The 18,590-nt window shown below is 39.0% G+C and overlaps 1 protein-coding gene across 1 annotated transcript; it reads right to left on the bottom strand.

Annotated features, from left to right (window-relative positions):
• Positions 1 to 1,231: 1,231 nt before the first annotated feature.
• ak2 (adenylate kinase 2) lies at positions 1,232 to 18,033 on the bottom strand. The gene is made up of 7 exons (XM_031295623.2): positions 17,794 to 18,033; positions 14,854 to 14,979; positions 14,203 to 14,313; positions 9,087 to 9,181; positions 7,165 to 7,237; positions 4,813 to 5,032; positions 1,232 to 1,630 (listed from the first exon to the last, which is right to left on the bottom strand). Exons 1-7 carry the CDS (start codon positions 17,890 to 17,892, stop codon positions 1,623 to 1,625), a joined length of 732 nt encoding a protein of 243 aa, XP_031151483.1. The 5' UTR covers positions 17,893 to 18,033; the 3' UTR covers positions 1,232 to 1,622.
• Between the last annotated feature and the right edge of the window lie 557 nt (positions 18,034 to 18,590).

The following is an 18,590-nucleotide window of genomic DNA, read 5'->3' as shown; positions in this document are numbered from 1 at the left end:
TGTGATTGGGCTCTTCTCTGATATCATCCTGTTTGTCCGCATGGATACAAGTTGAGACACGTCTACACCAGTGAACCTCTCCTGTGGTGATTACTGCACCTCAGCACAGGTTTGAGGTAGGATTTGAGTAATGCCATTTTAGGCTAATTGATACCCCACAACATTATTAGACAAAAATATTTTTTACTGCACCACATTTATTTAAGTTAAGATTTCACATAAAAAAATCCGTTCATAAAATACAATACATTGTTAAAGATGAACCATAAGTTCCCAACCTTTTTCTGCATGTGACCACTTAGATTAAAGTGTGTAAACTTCTGATGGTTTCACAATTCAAAGCCGGAAGAGGTAAAAAAATAAATAAAAAACAGGACCTTTTACTCTTTCCTCTCCCATGAATCATCTCACAAGGGGTCACCAGAGGGGTGTCTCTTTATAAGCCCTCAAGAGACACATTTGTGACTTTGGCTATAAAATAAACCTTACTTAAGTCTCTGCTATTAAAACTAATATAATAAAATTAAGTTTTTAACCGTGTATGACCTTAGTTTCCTTAAAAAAATCTGCACTCATGTTGACACGTTATTTCAAATAATCTTCATTCCCTTTGCTGTAGGTTTAATTACCAAACAGGGATTTCCTGCATGAACCACTGTACTGATTATAGAACAGAAAACATACCTGGAATTAGTTTATATTTAAAAAAAAATTAAAAAAAACAATGAAACCTACTTAAACGGGTAATGCCACTTCTTTTTCTATTTATGTATTCCATTTTAGCTTTTTTTATTTTTTTTTTTTTATTTAGCAACTTCTTTAAATGGTTTTAAATTCTATTTATGTATTTTCATATTGCCTTGTGTTTCTTATATACTGTAGATGGCAGCTTCAGTATATTTTGCACAAAGACTCAGAAACCAACCAATACTTCCTAACATGTAATAAACCTTTTCTGTACGTCAGTTCGTTTGGGATAATTTGATGAAACAACTATTGTTTTAGGAAAATGCACCATGTACAAATTTGCACGCAATTACCAAAAAGCCACAATGCGCTGAAACAGGTTGTTTTTTTGCAGTTGGTAATCTAGGCTTGCCTATGTAAAGAATATTGCATTGTCTTGTTGATGAAGGCTGATATACAAACAAACTTGTCTCTCTCTTCCAGGCCAAGATTATCCATCATTGTGTCATTTGAGGACTAAAACAAAAGCAAACATCAAACAATCTCTGCATTTGTCTCATTTATTTTACAGCAAGAGGCCTAGGTCATTTCATTAGTTAACAAGTCTAATATCTATCTACAACTGCCAATTCAAAATGGCAGTTGTAGATACAAACGTGAGGGGTCAGGTGAAGAAAAAAAAAAGAAAGAAAAAAAAAAAAGGTTCACAGAATTTGAAGATTTCAGGGAAAGCATGAGATTTATTAAAAGGGGAAACATGAGGAATATGACAACTACAAGCCCCATAGCACCGCAACATGATTACTTATATAAAGTATAAGGATTCCCTCCATTTTCTGACCCCCCTCCCTCCCCCCCCTTCGTCTGTCCACCCACCCGAGATCTTTTGCCAAAATCCAATCCTTCGCCTTGGTGGGAATGTAGCAGGCCAGCATTCAACCAGCTGAAAGAGAAAAGGAGAGAGAGGGGAAGAAAGGTTTTGGGTGAATTACAAGGTAAATTAAACAAGTCAGGAATAATGACATTTTTAGGGGGTAATTTAAATGCTGGAACTGCCAAAAGCAATGGACCAAAAAAACTTTAAAGTACACAATTTAAAGTTACATTCATTTAAGGGTTAACAAAACAAAGAGCAAGGTTTTCTGTCAGGTTTCTAAATCTCTACATTCACAGCTTTCAAAAAGGTGATAAATAAAAAGAACTAAGGCATCATTGAGCACAGGAGGGAATGTTAAAAAGGGAAATTTAGCATGAAATTGTCTCGCTGAGCTGAATAAGGGACAGAAATCTGCCTACTGGGCCTTCTGAACATCTGCTATTGTTTTCATCACAACAACCCCCGAGAGTATACAAACACATCAGTATTCAAGGGAAAGTGCAGGTGACACAGTCTGCATGCAAGATGGTTCCACTGAACACAAACACCAGGTGACTACAGAGGAAACTAATAGGTCAAGGAGAGAGAGGATTCAATCCTCAAAAGCCAGATGTCACAGGAGCGTTCAGAGGCAAAGTTTCCAAAATGTCAGTTATTACTTCTGTTGATAAGTTAAGATTTTCTACAACTCCCATTGTGCCAGGAGAATATTTTTAAAGATTTTTTTGGGGTGGCTTTTTTCCCTTTATATTAGAGTGTCAGTGGATAGACATTAAAGGTGGGAGTGTGTTGGGGGATGACACACAGCAAAGGGCCGCAGGTCGGATTTGAACCCAGGCCGCTGCAGAGGCCTCAGCCTACATGGGGGTGCACGCTCTTACTGGGTGAGCTAAAGATCGCCCCGTGCCAGGAGAATATTTTTATGGAACAAAACATAGTAAGCGAGTACTCCAAGTACACGCCTATGGAGCAAAAAGAAAAGGTAAAAAGACACCTTTGGGAGCAGCAGAAACAAAAGCCTTAATTTAAAACATTTCCGAGAAGGAATTTTAATGAAGGTTTGAGAGACCAACGTCCTTCAGCTCATGTCTTTGATGAGTTCGCGTCACGCAAACACTGATGTCAGCACACGAGACACCGACTCCCATCTTTGACTTACAATGTCACTGATAAAAATAAATTTAAAAAAAATGCACGTTTGTTTATCCACCAGGCCTCTGAACTCTGGACACTGATATGAAAAAGAACACATTGCCCAATTTTAAAACAAACTTAACATTAGGTAACAAGGAGTTAATAAAACAAAGTGCTTTAACAAGTGCTCAACATTTTTAAAAAATGGTGTTGAGCCACATTTGAGCTGACGTCACATTATTTAGGTCTGCGGGAGGGATTCAGCTACTTCAGCTGTACAGTCTGTGCAGTGAAGTGCATATTGATGAGACAATTAGCAGTTATCAATCAAAAGCTGAATTAATTTTCAACCAGTCGATCTTCAATACGTCCAACAAGGTCATTCGTGGAGTCCGAGAGAGAGGGGAGAGCAGGAGGAATGAAGAGGAGAAGATTATACTGAAGGATGAACGAAGAAAGGGAATATGTCCTGGGTGAGAGGTCACACAGGACACAGTAACTGATGCATCATTTAACCCCGTTAACCAGGCCCACACGGAATCTGTGCGCGCAGAGTTCCGTAGAATTTTCCACAGGAAAAAAAATAAAAATAAAAACTTTGAAGGTTGACTCAATAGAAATAAAATGGAGCCAAGAATGAATCCATTTTATTTCTATGGTTAACATCTCCACAACAATCTTTCTGGATCACAGTTAAAAACTATTTTCTTTTAAAATCTGCAGATTCTGTTTGGGTCTGCTGATAACTAGGAGTTCTAAAAGTCGGATACTGTGGAGGTCCCCCTTCAGACAAAATCAAGACAACCGCACCCCCATTAAAAGTATGCAAAACTAGCTATTAGCAGTTCCTATTTGCAGTGTACCCATAGATGTGCAGAAAACTATCACTGGATCATTTTGATACTAAAGAAAACTTAAAAGCGATATGATTGTTAAGCAAATTCTGGAGTTTTAAGTAGCATCTTTTAGTGGATTTATGGCCATTTCTTTGCAAGGAGCATGAGGGATAATGATACCCTCAGAAAGTGTACGTCACACTGAATCTAAAAATATGTGCCTCGTGTCTGTGTTCACAAGTTATGGCTCTTAAAGGAGTGCAATTTAGAGGTTTTAAAGTACCTTAAGTGCCTACATGAGCGGTGTGTCACAGCCATAGAGGCAAACTACAGTCAAACTGCAATAACTAACTTCCTGTCATTTTCAGATCATCGGCATGCACCTGTCCATTTACCGCCTTGCCTCACAACTATGAGTGAAATTGTAACACATTCCATGTTCTGGATTTCAGGTTTCATTAATCAGTTTCCTCAGCCTTATGTTCTTTCAGCTAACTTTTCAGCAATAACGTCACGCATCATGTTCTTTTCCCTAAAACTGTATTGTACTGTAACGGCCATTGCTGTTTTATGACACATCTTGAAAACCCAGAGAGAAAGAGGGGGAGGTTCTCTCTTAATGCTACAAATTAAATCCAATTTGAGAATATTATAAAAAGGCAGCAGAAAATGACTGGCAGTTTGGACAACGTATGTCTGATGCTTCTAACGGGTTTCTAATTTTAAGGAATTATAAAGCAGAGGAAATAGGAATGCTATGAAAAACAGGAGCTCAACTGAATGTGCACAAGAATCCGAGACTGAGGAAGAGAAAAGGGCAAAGTCATCGATTAAACAAGAGCAAACCTGTCCAGCAAAGGCCAACAATATGCAACAAAACATCAACATTTTCTACACACCTTCTGGTGAAAAGCATCTGCTCTGCTGAATGTCAAAACATTAAATATCATTTCTACATTAAATGAAAGGCAAAAGCAGCAGCAGCATAGAGCTAAGTGCTTTGTTTTTTTGGGTAATGTCAGTTCATATCAGTTCTACATTGTTCTCTTTCAGACTTGATTTTGACTTTAAATCCTTTCTGTTTCTACAACAGGGATCACACGAGTGGAACATTGTGAATTTCTCTAATCATCGTCCATGTTTACGCATCGCATTGTTGCCACTGTGACACTTGATCAACTCTTGTATAATCTCCACATTTGAAGGAAAAAAGAACCAGTTGAAGGGGATACGGGAAGGATAAAAAAGGTTTTCAAATGAAGAACACTTGGTCTTTACAGGCGACGGCACGGGCGGGTTCTTCCGTGGCAGCGGAGAAGGCAGCTACGATGGAGGCGAAGACAACATCTGGACTCAGGGAAGCGTTGACGGCCGTGTGCAGGCCCCTGGCACTGTAGTACTGCACAAGAGGGACGGTCTGCCGGTGGTAGGCGTCCAGACGGGAGTGCAGCGTCGTCTCGTTGTCGTCGCTGCGGCGGATGAGAGGCTCGCCAGTCAGCTGAATGCAGACAAGAGCACAGAAAACAAATGAGAAGAGGCACAAAGACAAAGAAATTAAACAGATTTGAAATTTGAACTTTATTGTAAGGAGGATAACCCCTTGAGATGAAGCATCTCGTTTTCGAGGGGGTCCTCGAGACACAAGACAAAGACAATACAGCACATGTATATTCACACTCGCTAAAGCTCTCCCTCATCCCGCCTCGCCCATCCCACCCGCCCAATCCTTATTGGAAACAAATCCATGTATAAAACATATTGCAGTATTAAGAGGCATGACAACATTTAGCCCATACATACACATATGTGTGTGTGTGTGTGTGTGTGTGTGTGTGTGTGTGTGTATGTATGTATGTATGTATGTATGTATGTATGTATGTATGTATGTATGTATGTATGTATGTATGTATGTATGTATGTATGTATATATATATATATATATATATATATATACATACACACATATACATTCATAATATACATACGCACACCTACACTCGCATGTATACACATAAATAAAAGGAAAGGACAAAAAGTATCCTGAATATTTGGGTATATAAAACAAAAGTCCAGTCACACAAAGGAAAACCTTTACAGCAACAGTTTGCATGCAAGTAAGTAAAGAGCGATGTTTTGAAGGAGTGCAAAGAAGTGACAGATCTTAGAGACCCTGGCAGGCTATTCCAGTCTGAAGGGGCTTTAAATTTAAAAGGTACGTCTACCACTCTCTTTGTAGATGTTTGGCAGAGTGAAGAAGGGATATTCAGTGTGTCTCAATCTATAGCTGGGTCTATATGGAATTAAATATTCCTTCAGGTAAGGAGGATAAACTTGTTAGATATATACAGTTTCACAATGTGTCTACAATGAGGCCAATGCTCTTGAGTTTCTGCTTTCATACTGCAGCCTTATCAAGTGTCCCTGTATCCCTCTCGCTACTTGTTGCTGTACTGACATCCCATCTTTGTGTCAACAACACAGGAGCTTTTGGAAATCTCAGCCTTCTTTCTAAGTCAGAGGATTGTGTGTAGTGTTCTTCTTTGTTTGCAGATGAGCCACATGGCTCCATGTGTTACACATGTAGGCTATACAAAGCGTGAAGCACATAAAGTCGTGATGCACTGATCCAATCTGTTAGATCAGTATCTGCAACAGATCTACCTTATAAATCAGACTGATATCAGCCAGACGTGAACATTCCATATTAAATACAACTTTCTCGTCCATGTTATTATAAAATATGTTGTTTTTGCTATCAGTTACATTCATTCAGCCACGGCAGCGCCACAGAAATACAATAAATGGCCTTATGTTACCTTACATAAAAATGATCCCAATGCAGCTTTAAATTTGAACAACAGAACCGGTTGACTCTTTTAAATCCACTTCTTAGAAACTACATATTCCACAGAGGAGCGCAGACCATATTGGTCATAGTCCTCATTAAGTAAAGTTCATGTGTTTCCACCAGGAATTTGTTTAGCCTTGGTGGTGAGCTTTGATAATTTTACATCATACTAGCTTCAGCCCAGAGCTGCTTGCAGTCTTCTGCATGTTTGACCCTCTTGCTCATATATGCTGCACAAAGGATTGTGGGTCAGAATAGCCAGAGAAGCATGCTAGCTCGGCATACTGCATTTGACATACTATGTATTGGGACATACTAATTGGAACACAGGGAAAAATGTCCAAAATATAAAAATACATCTTCTGTAACTCTTGAGTTTCTTCATGTAAATCTACTATTTTGTGATGCATGCATATCTAAAAGATGAATCAAAAGGATAGTCAAATACTGTCTTTATATGTTTTATGTCCTTTGTGTTCACAAGCTCTGTTTATGTATGTCAAGTAGTATTTGTATACTGTATGTTACATGTCTTTTATACTCATTTGGGTTATGTAAGGTTTGTGGGTTTTTGTAATTATTTGTATAACACCTATGGCAAAACTTAATAAAAAATAATTAAAGAAAGAGTAAATGTCCCCAACATTTTATACGTTCAGATTGCATCAAAGCCCTCAAGTCTGAAGCTGACTGTCACCAATTTCCAGCTTGGCAGAGAGTTTAGGTAGGTGGCAGTTTAGCCAAGAGTGGCTCCTAAGTGGGTTGAATGTGAAACTACTTACGTCATCCTTCATGGGCTCTTTGGGAGGGTTGAACTCCTCATGGTATGAGCGGCCACTTGGCTGATGAATTAGTCTGGGGAAAAGGAGGGGAGACGGAGAGAAGAGGTGGAGGAGGAAAGGACAAGGACGGAAAAGAAATCAGAGAGCAGAGGAGGACAGATGAGGGTTAGACAGCCACAGTGACTCACTAACTACTTAACTGTCCTTTTCACATCCTACATAATGCCCTTGTCCCACTTGGGCTTGAAAAGGCAGCAGCCAGCATCGTCCTCCTCACAAAAGACAGAAAGACCCCCGCAGACAGAAAGATGGCTCTTTGCAAACTAAATGTGTTTTTATTCAGTGTGGCGTACAGATAATGTAGGAGTGGTTATTGTGAAGAAACAAGAACAAAAACTGTGACGCAATAAAAAACACTAATAAAATTGTTCACGTATTGTCTACTAGCGCTGACATGTGAAGGTCTCTAAAAACCCGTCTGCCTGTTAAATGTGTGGGGGTCAGCGTCAAATCAGAGCAGAGTTCTATTAAACTGTTGTAAAAGAGTTATGTGAATAATGATATGTTGCACAATGGGGACAGCAGAGCTGAAGACATGGAACCAACAAGACATTACCAGTTAAGTTGTTATAAAATGTCTGTTTTTCTCTTCAGGCCTCAACCTGTAGAGCTTACATAAATCAATCAGTGCCAGGTCAGACCAGAAAGTGACACAGAGAAATTGATCTGATTGAGCATCTTTACAGAATAGGTGGCGCTGTAACCTTGGTGATGTAGTGACTATTTGCAGGATGTGCAACGGCTACTGTTGGTTGTGGCTTGAGTCACTTGTTTCAAAATAGATACAAGAGGTAAAGTCTACTGGTGCTGCTTGTTATTCAGCAGGGCATCAGAAAGGACAAACTAGGATGTAGGCAGAAGTAAACAAGCCTGATTACTGAGATGGCCTTTTGTTTGGAAACCTGCGCAATAACACCGTAATATGTGTAACATTTAACTGCTTTTGCAAAACAAATTGAAATGCTGTTAAAAAAAAAAGGCTGTAATCTAAAAGAAACATACACTTCAACATATTTCAGTCCAGTTTTAACTGACAGCTAGACACATTTTCACCGGTCAGCACTGTTGAGACGATATGAAATTGGTCAACGTCAAAGATTTGAGTGCCCAAGTTTGCCAAAGTTGAAATGAACTGATCTTGTTCTGCAATTTCGCTGTTGAAAGCTGGTGTGACTGTTGCAGAAATAATGAGAAATATATTAACTAACTTTCTAAAAGAACTGTGTATCCTTATCATAGAACACATATTTCCCCTTATATGAATTTGAATGGTTTCTGGCACCTTAAAGTGAGGAGGTCACCTTTCTTAATAGCACTTGTGCCTCTTTGACTTTGTTTGCTTCATCATTATTACATCCTGTGTTTCTCAATGTAAATGTGAGTGTCACTAATGAGCTGTAGCTTTAATCTAATATTCAGTTTTTTGTTCTATACACATGTCCCTTTGGAGACATTAAAAAAACAGTTTCACCGCACAGTTTAAAAAGTACACAGAGGCACCGAGCAGCTGTGGTATTCAGCACATTTCATCAGGGACACGTTGACTTCTTTAAGGATTCAACCTGTGACCTTCCAGCTGCAGGAGGCTCTCAAACCCCCTCAGGCCACCTCCTCCGTTAATCGCGTGCTTTCACGCTCCACTTCTCTCCAGCCCTATCTCACTGTCCCAGACTCTTCTGTTCACATGAATCAATCTACCTGCCCGGGTGGATTTAACACGTAGACAGAATGAGGAGCTCATCAGCCAAAAGGAAAAGCACCATCCTGGGAACTCATAAACCACTGTTGTGCCTGGGACATAAAACAGATTGGATCCTCTCTCTGGTCTTGAATAATTAATTCTCTCTCACGCTGGCTCCTACCTGCCACAGATCCTGCGGACCAACAGAGAATCATCAACGGCGAACTCGATCACAGAGTCCAGCTTCTCGTGTCTCTTGTCCAGCAAGTCGTCCAGCTGCAAGAGACAAACACAGAACGAATCAAACATACGACATGACAGACACCGCCACCATTGATTAATTCGCCCCACCAACGCACCAATGCCCTGCATCCACCAGCCTGATTGCCATATTAGCAGTATGCAGCACTACCACTTTGCTTTTTGTTTTTTTGGTTTGTTTGTTTTTTATATATTTATTTATCATCATTTATATGTTTTGGTTTCCTTATACATTATCTTTACATTGCCTACTCAATGTAAGTGTAGGTGTGTGTATATGTGTGTGTGTGTGTGTGTGTGTGTGTGTGTGTGTGTGTGTGTGTGAGAGTGTGTGTGTGTGTGTGTGTGTGTGTGTGTGTGTGTGTGTGTTTGGATATGTCTGTGTGAGTGTGTAAGAGTGAGAGAGTTGGAGGGTCAGAGAAGGAGAGCATAGGCATGTGTTAACATTATTTGCCATTGTAAGCATTTAACGGCCTGATCTAATTGGTCTATTCTGTTTTTTTTGTCTTTGTATAAGTTTGCCTTAGTTGTCCGTTTGATTTGGGAAAGGGGGGGGGGGGGCTTGTGTATCTTCACCATTTTGCTGTCCCATGCTTTGTTATTTGAATACTGTAATCCTCTCACTTCGTATCTGAGAGAACTCCTGTACATATACTCTTGTATTGAAATTTCCATAGATAAATCATACATAAAAAAGAAAAGATACGACATGACGGATATCTATTGATCAGGCTTTTTCTTTTCCTTCCACTTTTCTGATAGGATGACTAATAATAAAATCATCAGTTAATGTCTGAAATGTTAAATATAAAAAATGTTTTGCTGTTGCAGAGTGAAAAATTCACCAGTTCAGACACAACCTCCCTTTCTCTCGTTCTTTTCATTTTTGCTTTGATTTTCAACAACTTATTATTAGAGACATGCATTTATTCCAAAAGTATATTTGATCATACTTTAGTAGATGAGCTATTCTCATTTTTCATGTTAATTTGCAGAAATCTTCCTCCATGATCTTTCATGAAGCTTTGTTTTTGGGAAATAATGTTTTTGCGTTTTACTGGAAAATCTTACTGAAAGAATGTTTTGGCTGAAAAAAAGCTGCTATCTAACCATACTGCAGTGATGGTTTTGTAGACAGTGGTCACTCCCTTTCCTGCGTGTGTGATTATCCTTTTTTTTTTTTAAATTTTTAGGGCTGTCAGCATTAATGCTAACCACCCAGGGAAAGCACTATTTTGGAGAGTGCTACTTGCCGACCTGTGGATGAAACCAAATCCAAAAAAATTACTACAGCTCTTGCGAAACGGGTGGCAACTAACTGCAGACCTGTCAGCATCGTAGAGGACTCGGGTCTTAAAGACGTACTACGGTTGGCATGTTCTGACCTGTCTCACTGCCGTCGAGGAGGACAGTAGTTTCACGGATACACAGCCTGTACGACACGGAGAAAGCAGCCAAACTGGAACTGCTGCAAGGTGCAAACGCTGTCTCATTAAGCGGTGATCACTGGACGTCAGTTAGAGTTTAGATTCTCGGCCCGAGCCCGACCCGAGCTAGACCGGACCTCGGGTCGGGCTCGGGCCGTTATTTTCCGCCACATCCTCGGGCCGGGCCAGGCCCGGGCCGGACCTTTGATCAAGCAATTTTTTTTTTTTTTTTTTATCCATTACCTTATTATCCTATTTGGGTGGGGAGAAAGCTATGCCATAATCAGAAATATTATAAATATATATATAGGCTATATAACAAATGTGTAGCCTACAAAAGTTAGGCTGCAGTTACAAAATGCAGCACTTCATGCGCGGAGTCTCGTCCTCTCGCACGCATCACACCGGGAGCTTGAAGATGTAAAGAAAAAAACAAAAAAAAAAAACAGGAGAATTAACTTTGAGTGTGGAGGAAAGTCAGAGGTATGGAAGCAGTTTAAACAAGTCGTGGGCAGTGACAACAATATGTTGTTCATCATTGTTTCTTTTTTTTTTACCTTTCTTCATTCGGATCCATTTGCGATCCGTTCCATTCTAAACAAACAGCGCAGTTTACAGGCTTTGTCCTTGTTGTATTATTCTAAACAGATTTCTGCAGTTCAAACAACTCTGAATTGTAGTTGAGAACATCAGTTATAACGGCCTACGTATTAAAAAAATTGTCGGGTTTAAATGAGGCGGGTATGGCTGCAGCCTGGAGCGTCCCATGTCAAGCCGTCCCGTCTCATGCCGTCTCGTCTCATGCCGAGGCGTGTCCAACGGTAAGTTCAGAGGGTCAAAAATACGAAATCGAATTATTTTCCAGATGGAGATACGGGTAAGTTCATGGGCGTCAGTTTGGTTTGAAATGTGTTGGTGACAGAGACGCAAATTTGGAAGTACATTTCCAGAAGTGCTGGGTACAATGACGCATTATTTTTTTTTTTCTCTTTCGAGCAGGTCATGTTTGAAAGACGCTGTCCTGTAGCTAATGAATAAAAACGTGGTTTAATGTACGTAAACAATGATTACCAAATGTCTCTCTCATATTGCTCCTCATAACCACTGAAAACTGTCAAAAAATCCAACCCAAAGTGCAATTATTATGGAAATTATCTGACATCTGACGCGTTTCTGCTTCACATTTTCAGCAGGGCAGCGGAGCCGCTGTGGGTTGACTCCCCACGGTTCTCATGGGCGTTATAAGTCATAATGTGAAAAAGCTTAACGTGGTTTAATGTACCTAAACAACGATCAATCATCACCACATTTCTGGTTAGATTTTTTGACAGTTTTCAGTGGTTATGAGCAATATGAGAGAGACATTTGGTAATCATTGATCATTGTTTAGGTACAAGCTTTTTCCTCGCCATAGGCGCCAATGAAGAAGAAAATGTTAATGTGAGAACTTAATCGTTGGAATGTGAGAACTTAATCGTTGGATTTCGGTTTAGTTCTTTTGACAGGCTTAAGTGTTCATTATAAGATATGGCCATGAGAAATTTGGTGATGATTGATCGTTGTTTAGGTACACCGTACATTAAACCACGTTAAGCTTTTTCACGTTAAGCAGAATGTCCCGAGAGAGAGAGAGAGAGAGAGAGAGAGAGAGAGAGAGAGAGAGAGAGAGAGAGAGAGAGAGAGAGAGAGAGAGATGGGTGGGGGGGGGAGAGATTTTTTTTGCATCTGTCGCTCAAGAATTATATGTGTTATGGACTTTTTTTTAACTAAATTGAGCTAGAGGTTTTCAAAAAAAAGTGGTGGGTACAAAATGACTCATGACGAAATCTGGTAGGTACCCACTGTCCCCACACCGAAATCGACGCCTATGGCACGTTTGTTGCAATCAATTGAAAAACGTTTAAACTGTAAAGTTTAAAGTTTAAAGTAACAATTTTAGCCATACATATAGTTTGCTGATTTCTGGATGTTATTGTTGTGTCCCTGATGTTAACGTACATTTGATGAAACCTGCATCAGCGTTGGTTGACATTTGTTAGCGAATATTATAACTCTATACCTAGAGCAATTTATGGTTGCAGACAAATATGGTTTCTTTCTGTGATTTTCCTTAAGGTACACTCAGTGTCTTAAAAAAAATTAAGTATTAAAGTAGTAAACGCCAGCTTTTTTAAAAAAAAATAAAGTATTAAAGTAGTAAACGCCAGCTTTTATTTTGAAAAGTAGAAGCTCGGTGACGGCACCAGGCGGGACGGCATGAGACAGGACGGCATGAGATGGGACGCTCCAGGCTGCAGCCATACAGTCTTGGATTTTTTGGGCCGATCTAAGCTCTAACGTCAGTGAGTAATCAACATGATTTAGGAGTTAGTAAACACTATATTGACTCTGGTAAGGATAGGGATTTTCAGTTAGGTACTTGATTTGTACTTTGGTACTGGAATTGTGCAATAATGACAGATTCACACATTTTTGTTTTGTTTACAGTAAATAAATAATAACAAATACAAATCATTCATAAAGTAACTTTCCTTGCATTAATTTGATTCCCTATCAAGATACACTGGTAAGAATTTCTTTCCATTGTTAATATGTACTTAAAGACAGTTCTGAAATGCAAAATAATAGAATTTTAATCATGTGATAAAATATGCGATTAATCGCGATTAACTATAGAAATTCAGCAATTAATCGTGATTAAATAAAATTAATCGTTTGACAGCCCTAATTTTTTTTAATTGTATTAGTGTTTGTTAGTGGTGTCAATATGTTCAATGTAAGAATGTCTCCTTGAAATGAACAACCTGTCATGTCCATATTGAATTGCAATAATAATAATAATAATAATAATAAGAAGAAGAAAATAAAAATAAATAAATAAATTAAATGCTATCTGTCCTGCAAAAAGGGGCAATGCTTTAGCTTTAATGAAACATTAATTTATTATTTGTAGGTGTATTATGTGCGACCAGGCAATTTTTGAGTACCGCCTCTTAGTTTCTTTAGTTTTACACTGATGCATTTCACTCATCGGTCAGTGGAAATTAAGGGATGTAGGACTTTCTTATCTTGTGAAGACTCTAAAAACAATTTACGTAAAAAAATGCAGGGTTTTTTATTCGAAATAACAGCAGAAATATGCAACGTGATCTGTCACAGTTTGTCTTGCTAGGATTGTAGCCTCTTTAAACTGTGCCGTTAGTGCCAACTGCTGAAATTAAATGAATAGTTCAACATTTGGCAAACAGGATTGTTTACTTTCTTGTAGAGCATTCTATGAGAAGATAAATACCACTCTCGTGTGGATAAAGTATGGAGCTAGAGCCAGGATCAGAACTCTAAAACTCATTATAATACCACGTTGTATCTTGTTTGTTTAATCTGTACACAAGCCAAAATGTAAAAACAACAAGTTGTGGTTTAGGGGAGGAACATCCTGGAACTATTTCACTCTGGCCGCAGTGATTTCCTGTTTTGTTTTTCTGGGAAGAAGGCAAATAGGCAAATTTTCTAAAATGTCAAACTATTATTGGACTCTATTTTGATCTATTAATTCCACTCTGTAAAGTTTTTGTTTCACATGATAACAGCATCAAATCAAATCCTAACCATCTCTGCTTGTTTGACTGTGCGAGGGAATCCGTCTAACAGGAAGCCGTTCCTGCAGGGCGCCGTGTCCAGGTTCTTCTCTATGAGCTCCACGACCATCTCATCACTGACCTGCAAGTGAACAAAAGACAATTCTCTCATCCATCTACTGACACTGTAATCTGCTACATCCTGCATAGCAACAGCTCTGCACAGGAGGCACATGAAGAGAGCCAACAACACTATGGCCTTTACTAGAAAACACACAGTTCAATTGCTTACAGTTTAATACATACGATTTCTTCACTGGCCATACAGTCATTTAACATCCTCCATTAGTAGATACTGCTTTATGCAGAGGAGTATTAGTAATAGTAAGAGAGTAAGTAATAGTATTACTTTTCTCAATAAATGGCTTAGCTCCAACTTGAAGGAATGGAAATTTCTCAGGAAAAATCTGGTTTGCTGTCTTACACTTGTTGCACTCCACACTTGTGTTTTAAGGCCATTTTAGCTGTTAATGTCATGGAAGACAAACAAAACACAAGATATGTAGTCATGTGGGACTCAACATGAAAGGCTGTAACGTCAACAGAGCCTCAGAGTGGGCTAAAAAAGCAGAGAAAGAAAAATACACAGAGCTCTTGAGAAGCAGATGAGCAGAAACATTACCAGCTTGCCAGCATCCATGGTCTTCTTGAGCCTCTGGCCGAGCTCCGAGCCTGAAGCCACCATGGCCCTCAACATGTCTCCGGTGGCCAGGTGGCAAACACAGTAATGCTCTGCTAGCCGAGGGGCCTGCAGGGAGAAGCACAGAGATTAATTAACTATTAAAGTTTTAAATTATCACCTCGTACTGGATGAAGACAATGTTTGGTTGTGAATTTTAACATTGTTCTTCCCACTGTTCTGTCAGAGAGCCAACCACCTGCATTGTTGGCTGTTAAAAGCATGAAAACTGTGTATTTTGGCTGTGAGACCAAAATGTTTTAGCAGCAGGACCGAGCTACATCTCATATACAACGACAACAACAACATATAAAAACAACTACATATACAACTCTACTGATAAGTCGACTAGATATTAGGAATACCTCCGCTCTAATAATGAGGTGAAAGCTTTGTTCCCGGGTTATTTTTTTATTTATTTAAGTTGCTCTCAGGAGATGAAGATGAGAAGAAGTTAGGACTGGTTGTGCTTTAAGAAGCAGTACCTTAACATTTTGCACATGGCTTTTTCTGCATACAGCATGCACCATATGGAAGAAAGCAACATGCAACACAACTAAGGCTGCAACTACAGATTATTTTCATTGTTGATTAACCTACAGATAACTCTCAAAATGATTTCAAATGTTTCAATTGTTTTGTCCGACCAAATGCCAAGACACTCAGTAGACTATCGTATAAGAAAAAGACGATCAGAAAGTCATCACATTTTAGAAGCTGGAATCAGAGAAAGTTTGACATTTTTGCAAAACTTACTTGAAAAATAACTTTAAAATATTAACTGAATAACCGAACAGTTGCTGGTAATTTTATGTTGATTGAGTTATTCGTTTTAGCTCTAAATACAAGAATCCACCCGTCCAAAACAGTTGGCTCTTCAGAGCACTCAATAAGTGGGATTGCCACAGAGTTATTTACTGAGAACACAAGACTCAAACCAGATCACAACACGTGTTAAAGAAACAAGATACTAAACAAACACGCCAGAACAAGTTGACTGTGCACTTCAACACGCATGTGTGACCGATCTGAGAGGACTACATAATGAGATGACCATCAATAGACTGAAGGAGGTCATTGTGACACATTTCAGTTTCTGACAAAGTTACAACACAGGGTTAGGTAACCCTAACCCTTTGGTCCCAGACTCTCCACCTAGCATTTCTGGCACCAGCAGAGAAAGATTTCATTCAGATAATTAACGATTATTTTCAATATCACTCAAAATGGTTATTTTTGATCAATCATTTAGCTGATCAAATGTAAAAGAATAGTGAAAATGCCCATCAAAATTTCCCAGGGCCAAAGATGGCTTTTTTAAATTGTTTTATTTTGTTGGACAAAGAATCTACAACCCAAAGATACTCAATATATCATGATAGAAAACAAAGAAACCAGCAAATCCTCACATTTAAGAAGAAGGGGAGAGTGTATACTTCCAGACAAGGCACCCCTTTTCTTCTCTGCTTCTCTTCATATTCGTCAGATTCATCTACCAACCCTTATAGAGCTGGCTCAGGTTTGCCTTGGACCAGCTCTTAGTTATGCTGTTATAGTTTTAGATTGTGGGGGTCTTCCTTAGACACACTCAGATGCTCTCTGCTCTCTCTTTCCATCTGTGTGCCTTCATGTCCCAGAAATGCTGGTTACTAATTTTGCTCTGGGGAGCTTATTCCCCTTATGTTTTCTCGCCCCGCAGTTTTCCTTGGATTAGGGTGGCACCTTGGTCCTGCTCGACGCCATTTACTACTACAACTGCTATTTCTAGTTACATTATCTTTATTGTGACTATAATTGTCACTTTTCATCATACCCCCAACCGGCATCGTCAGACACCGCCCACCTAGAGCCTGGGGCTGTCCGAGGTTTCTCCCCAAAAGGAAGTTTTCCTCACCACTCGAGGTTTCTGCCTAACAGGAAGTTTTTCCTCGCCACTTTTGCACTAAATGCTTGCTCTTGGGGCAATTATTGGAATTGAAGGGTCTTTGTATATTATAGAGTGGTGTCTAGACCTACTCCATCTGTAAAGTGTCCTGAGATAACTCGTTATGACATTGAATTGAACCATTTTCTCATGATAAAAACTGATGCCTGCTATCTTTTGACTTATTCATTTAAATCGACTACTGATAAAACCACAGTACAGTCCACAGTAACACTATACAGATAATGAATTTATGCTGACTTTGATTATATAGTTACGTATTTATACCACTAGAGTGCAATCTTATACCTGCACTTTATATTTTGGTAACTGCTGCTTATGTTCACACTGTAAAATCTTGGCATATTCATATCTTTATTCTATACATTACTCTGCACTTTACTGCTTTTTGCACTTTTGGTTAGATGCCAACTACATTTTGTTTCTGTTAGCATTGCAAACTTTTTATTGACCAATTAAATAATGTTATTGACAACTAAATTGCCTTTGAGGCTGCCCTGCAATTAACCTTTAGTCTTGAGTTTAGCACTGTGTGTGTAAATGGTACAACAAAAAGATGACAAAAGCTAACCTTTGACACCAGAGTTTTAGCTAATTGCGTGCATACATACATGTTTCTTAATGTCTCGGATACTAAATGAAGTTGTTATAGTAACGTTAGTTAACTTCCCTCTTAAATATGTTTGTCAGTGTAATAGTATTACACTGACAAACATATTTAAGAGTAATAAAGCCATTTTAGCAGACTGTCCAGCTGTGTATCCTGAGAGTTGTAGTCACAAACAGAACCCGGTAAAGCCAGGTAGGTTAGCATTAGCAGCATTAGCTTATGGCTTGTACTACTACTGACATTTAACATCCATGCCGACCATGCGTTAAATGCTATAGTTGCTCCAAGCTAATGGCTAATAGCTAGCTCCGTTAGCTCTCCCTCTTACCTGGGTCCCCTTCCCGGCTCCGGGTGGTCCGAGCAGGATGGCACGAATCCCCTCCTGCACATCGGCTATCGCCTCCTTCAGTTGCGTGCTGGGGGCCATGTCTATAACGGGAGACCACCAGGGCAGAAACTTTAGTAAAGTCTGTCTGTTTCGTCCTGGTGACACTTTTAGCCAAGTTCAGCCAGGAAAGGAAAATCCTCCGCCTACTTTCTGCTACGACAGTTAAATCCCGCCCCTTACAGGACAATAAAGGGTTTTGATTGGCCATGAGACTGTTCTGTCACTAATTATGTGCGTTGATTGGATGAAATTTGGGTGACGCCACGTTGAGTGACATCCGAAAAAGGCTTGTTGAATATGTTAAGGAATTTAAGTAATTTTTAGGTTTTATTTTATTATAAATTAGTGCATTTATTGTTGATATTATTTACTTGTCTTTTTATTTATTTATTTGTTTTGTAGAATCTTAACTCAAAGTTCACTTACTTACTGAGATAACTGATAATGTTACTGATGCAGCTGAAAGTTCAGAAAAAAGCTTTTTTTAGTGTTTCATTTTTGGTGTTGGGAATAGTGCAAAATAAATAAACACGGTAAATAAAATTCATAAGCAAAAGCCTACTTACTGAAGCAAACTTCTTCTACTGATATGAAATGCAGTTTGAAACTCGTAAAAAAGGTAATAATTAGTCTTTGAGTTATTTAGCCTATTTATTGTGAAAATCATTAATGTTTTCTAAAAACTAAACATTCCCCATGTCTGGGCAGGAAGGTTTCTACACATTATATTATAATAT

The sequence above is a fragment of the Sander lucioperca genome, chromosome 14 (assembly GCF_008315115.2).
Source record: "Sander lucioperca isolate FBNREF2018 chromosome 14, SLUC_FBN_1.2, whole genome shotgun sequence".
NCBI classification, from domain to species: domain Eukaryota; kingdom Metazoa; phylum Chordata; class Actinopteri; order Perciformes; family Percidae; genus Sander; species Sander lucioperca.
Note: the sequence above shows the minus strand (reverse complement) of the source record. Positions and strands in the feature narration are given on the sequence as shown.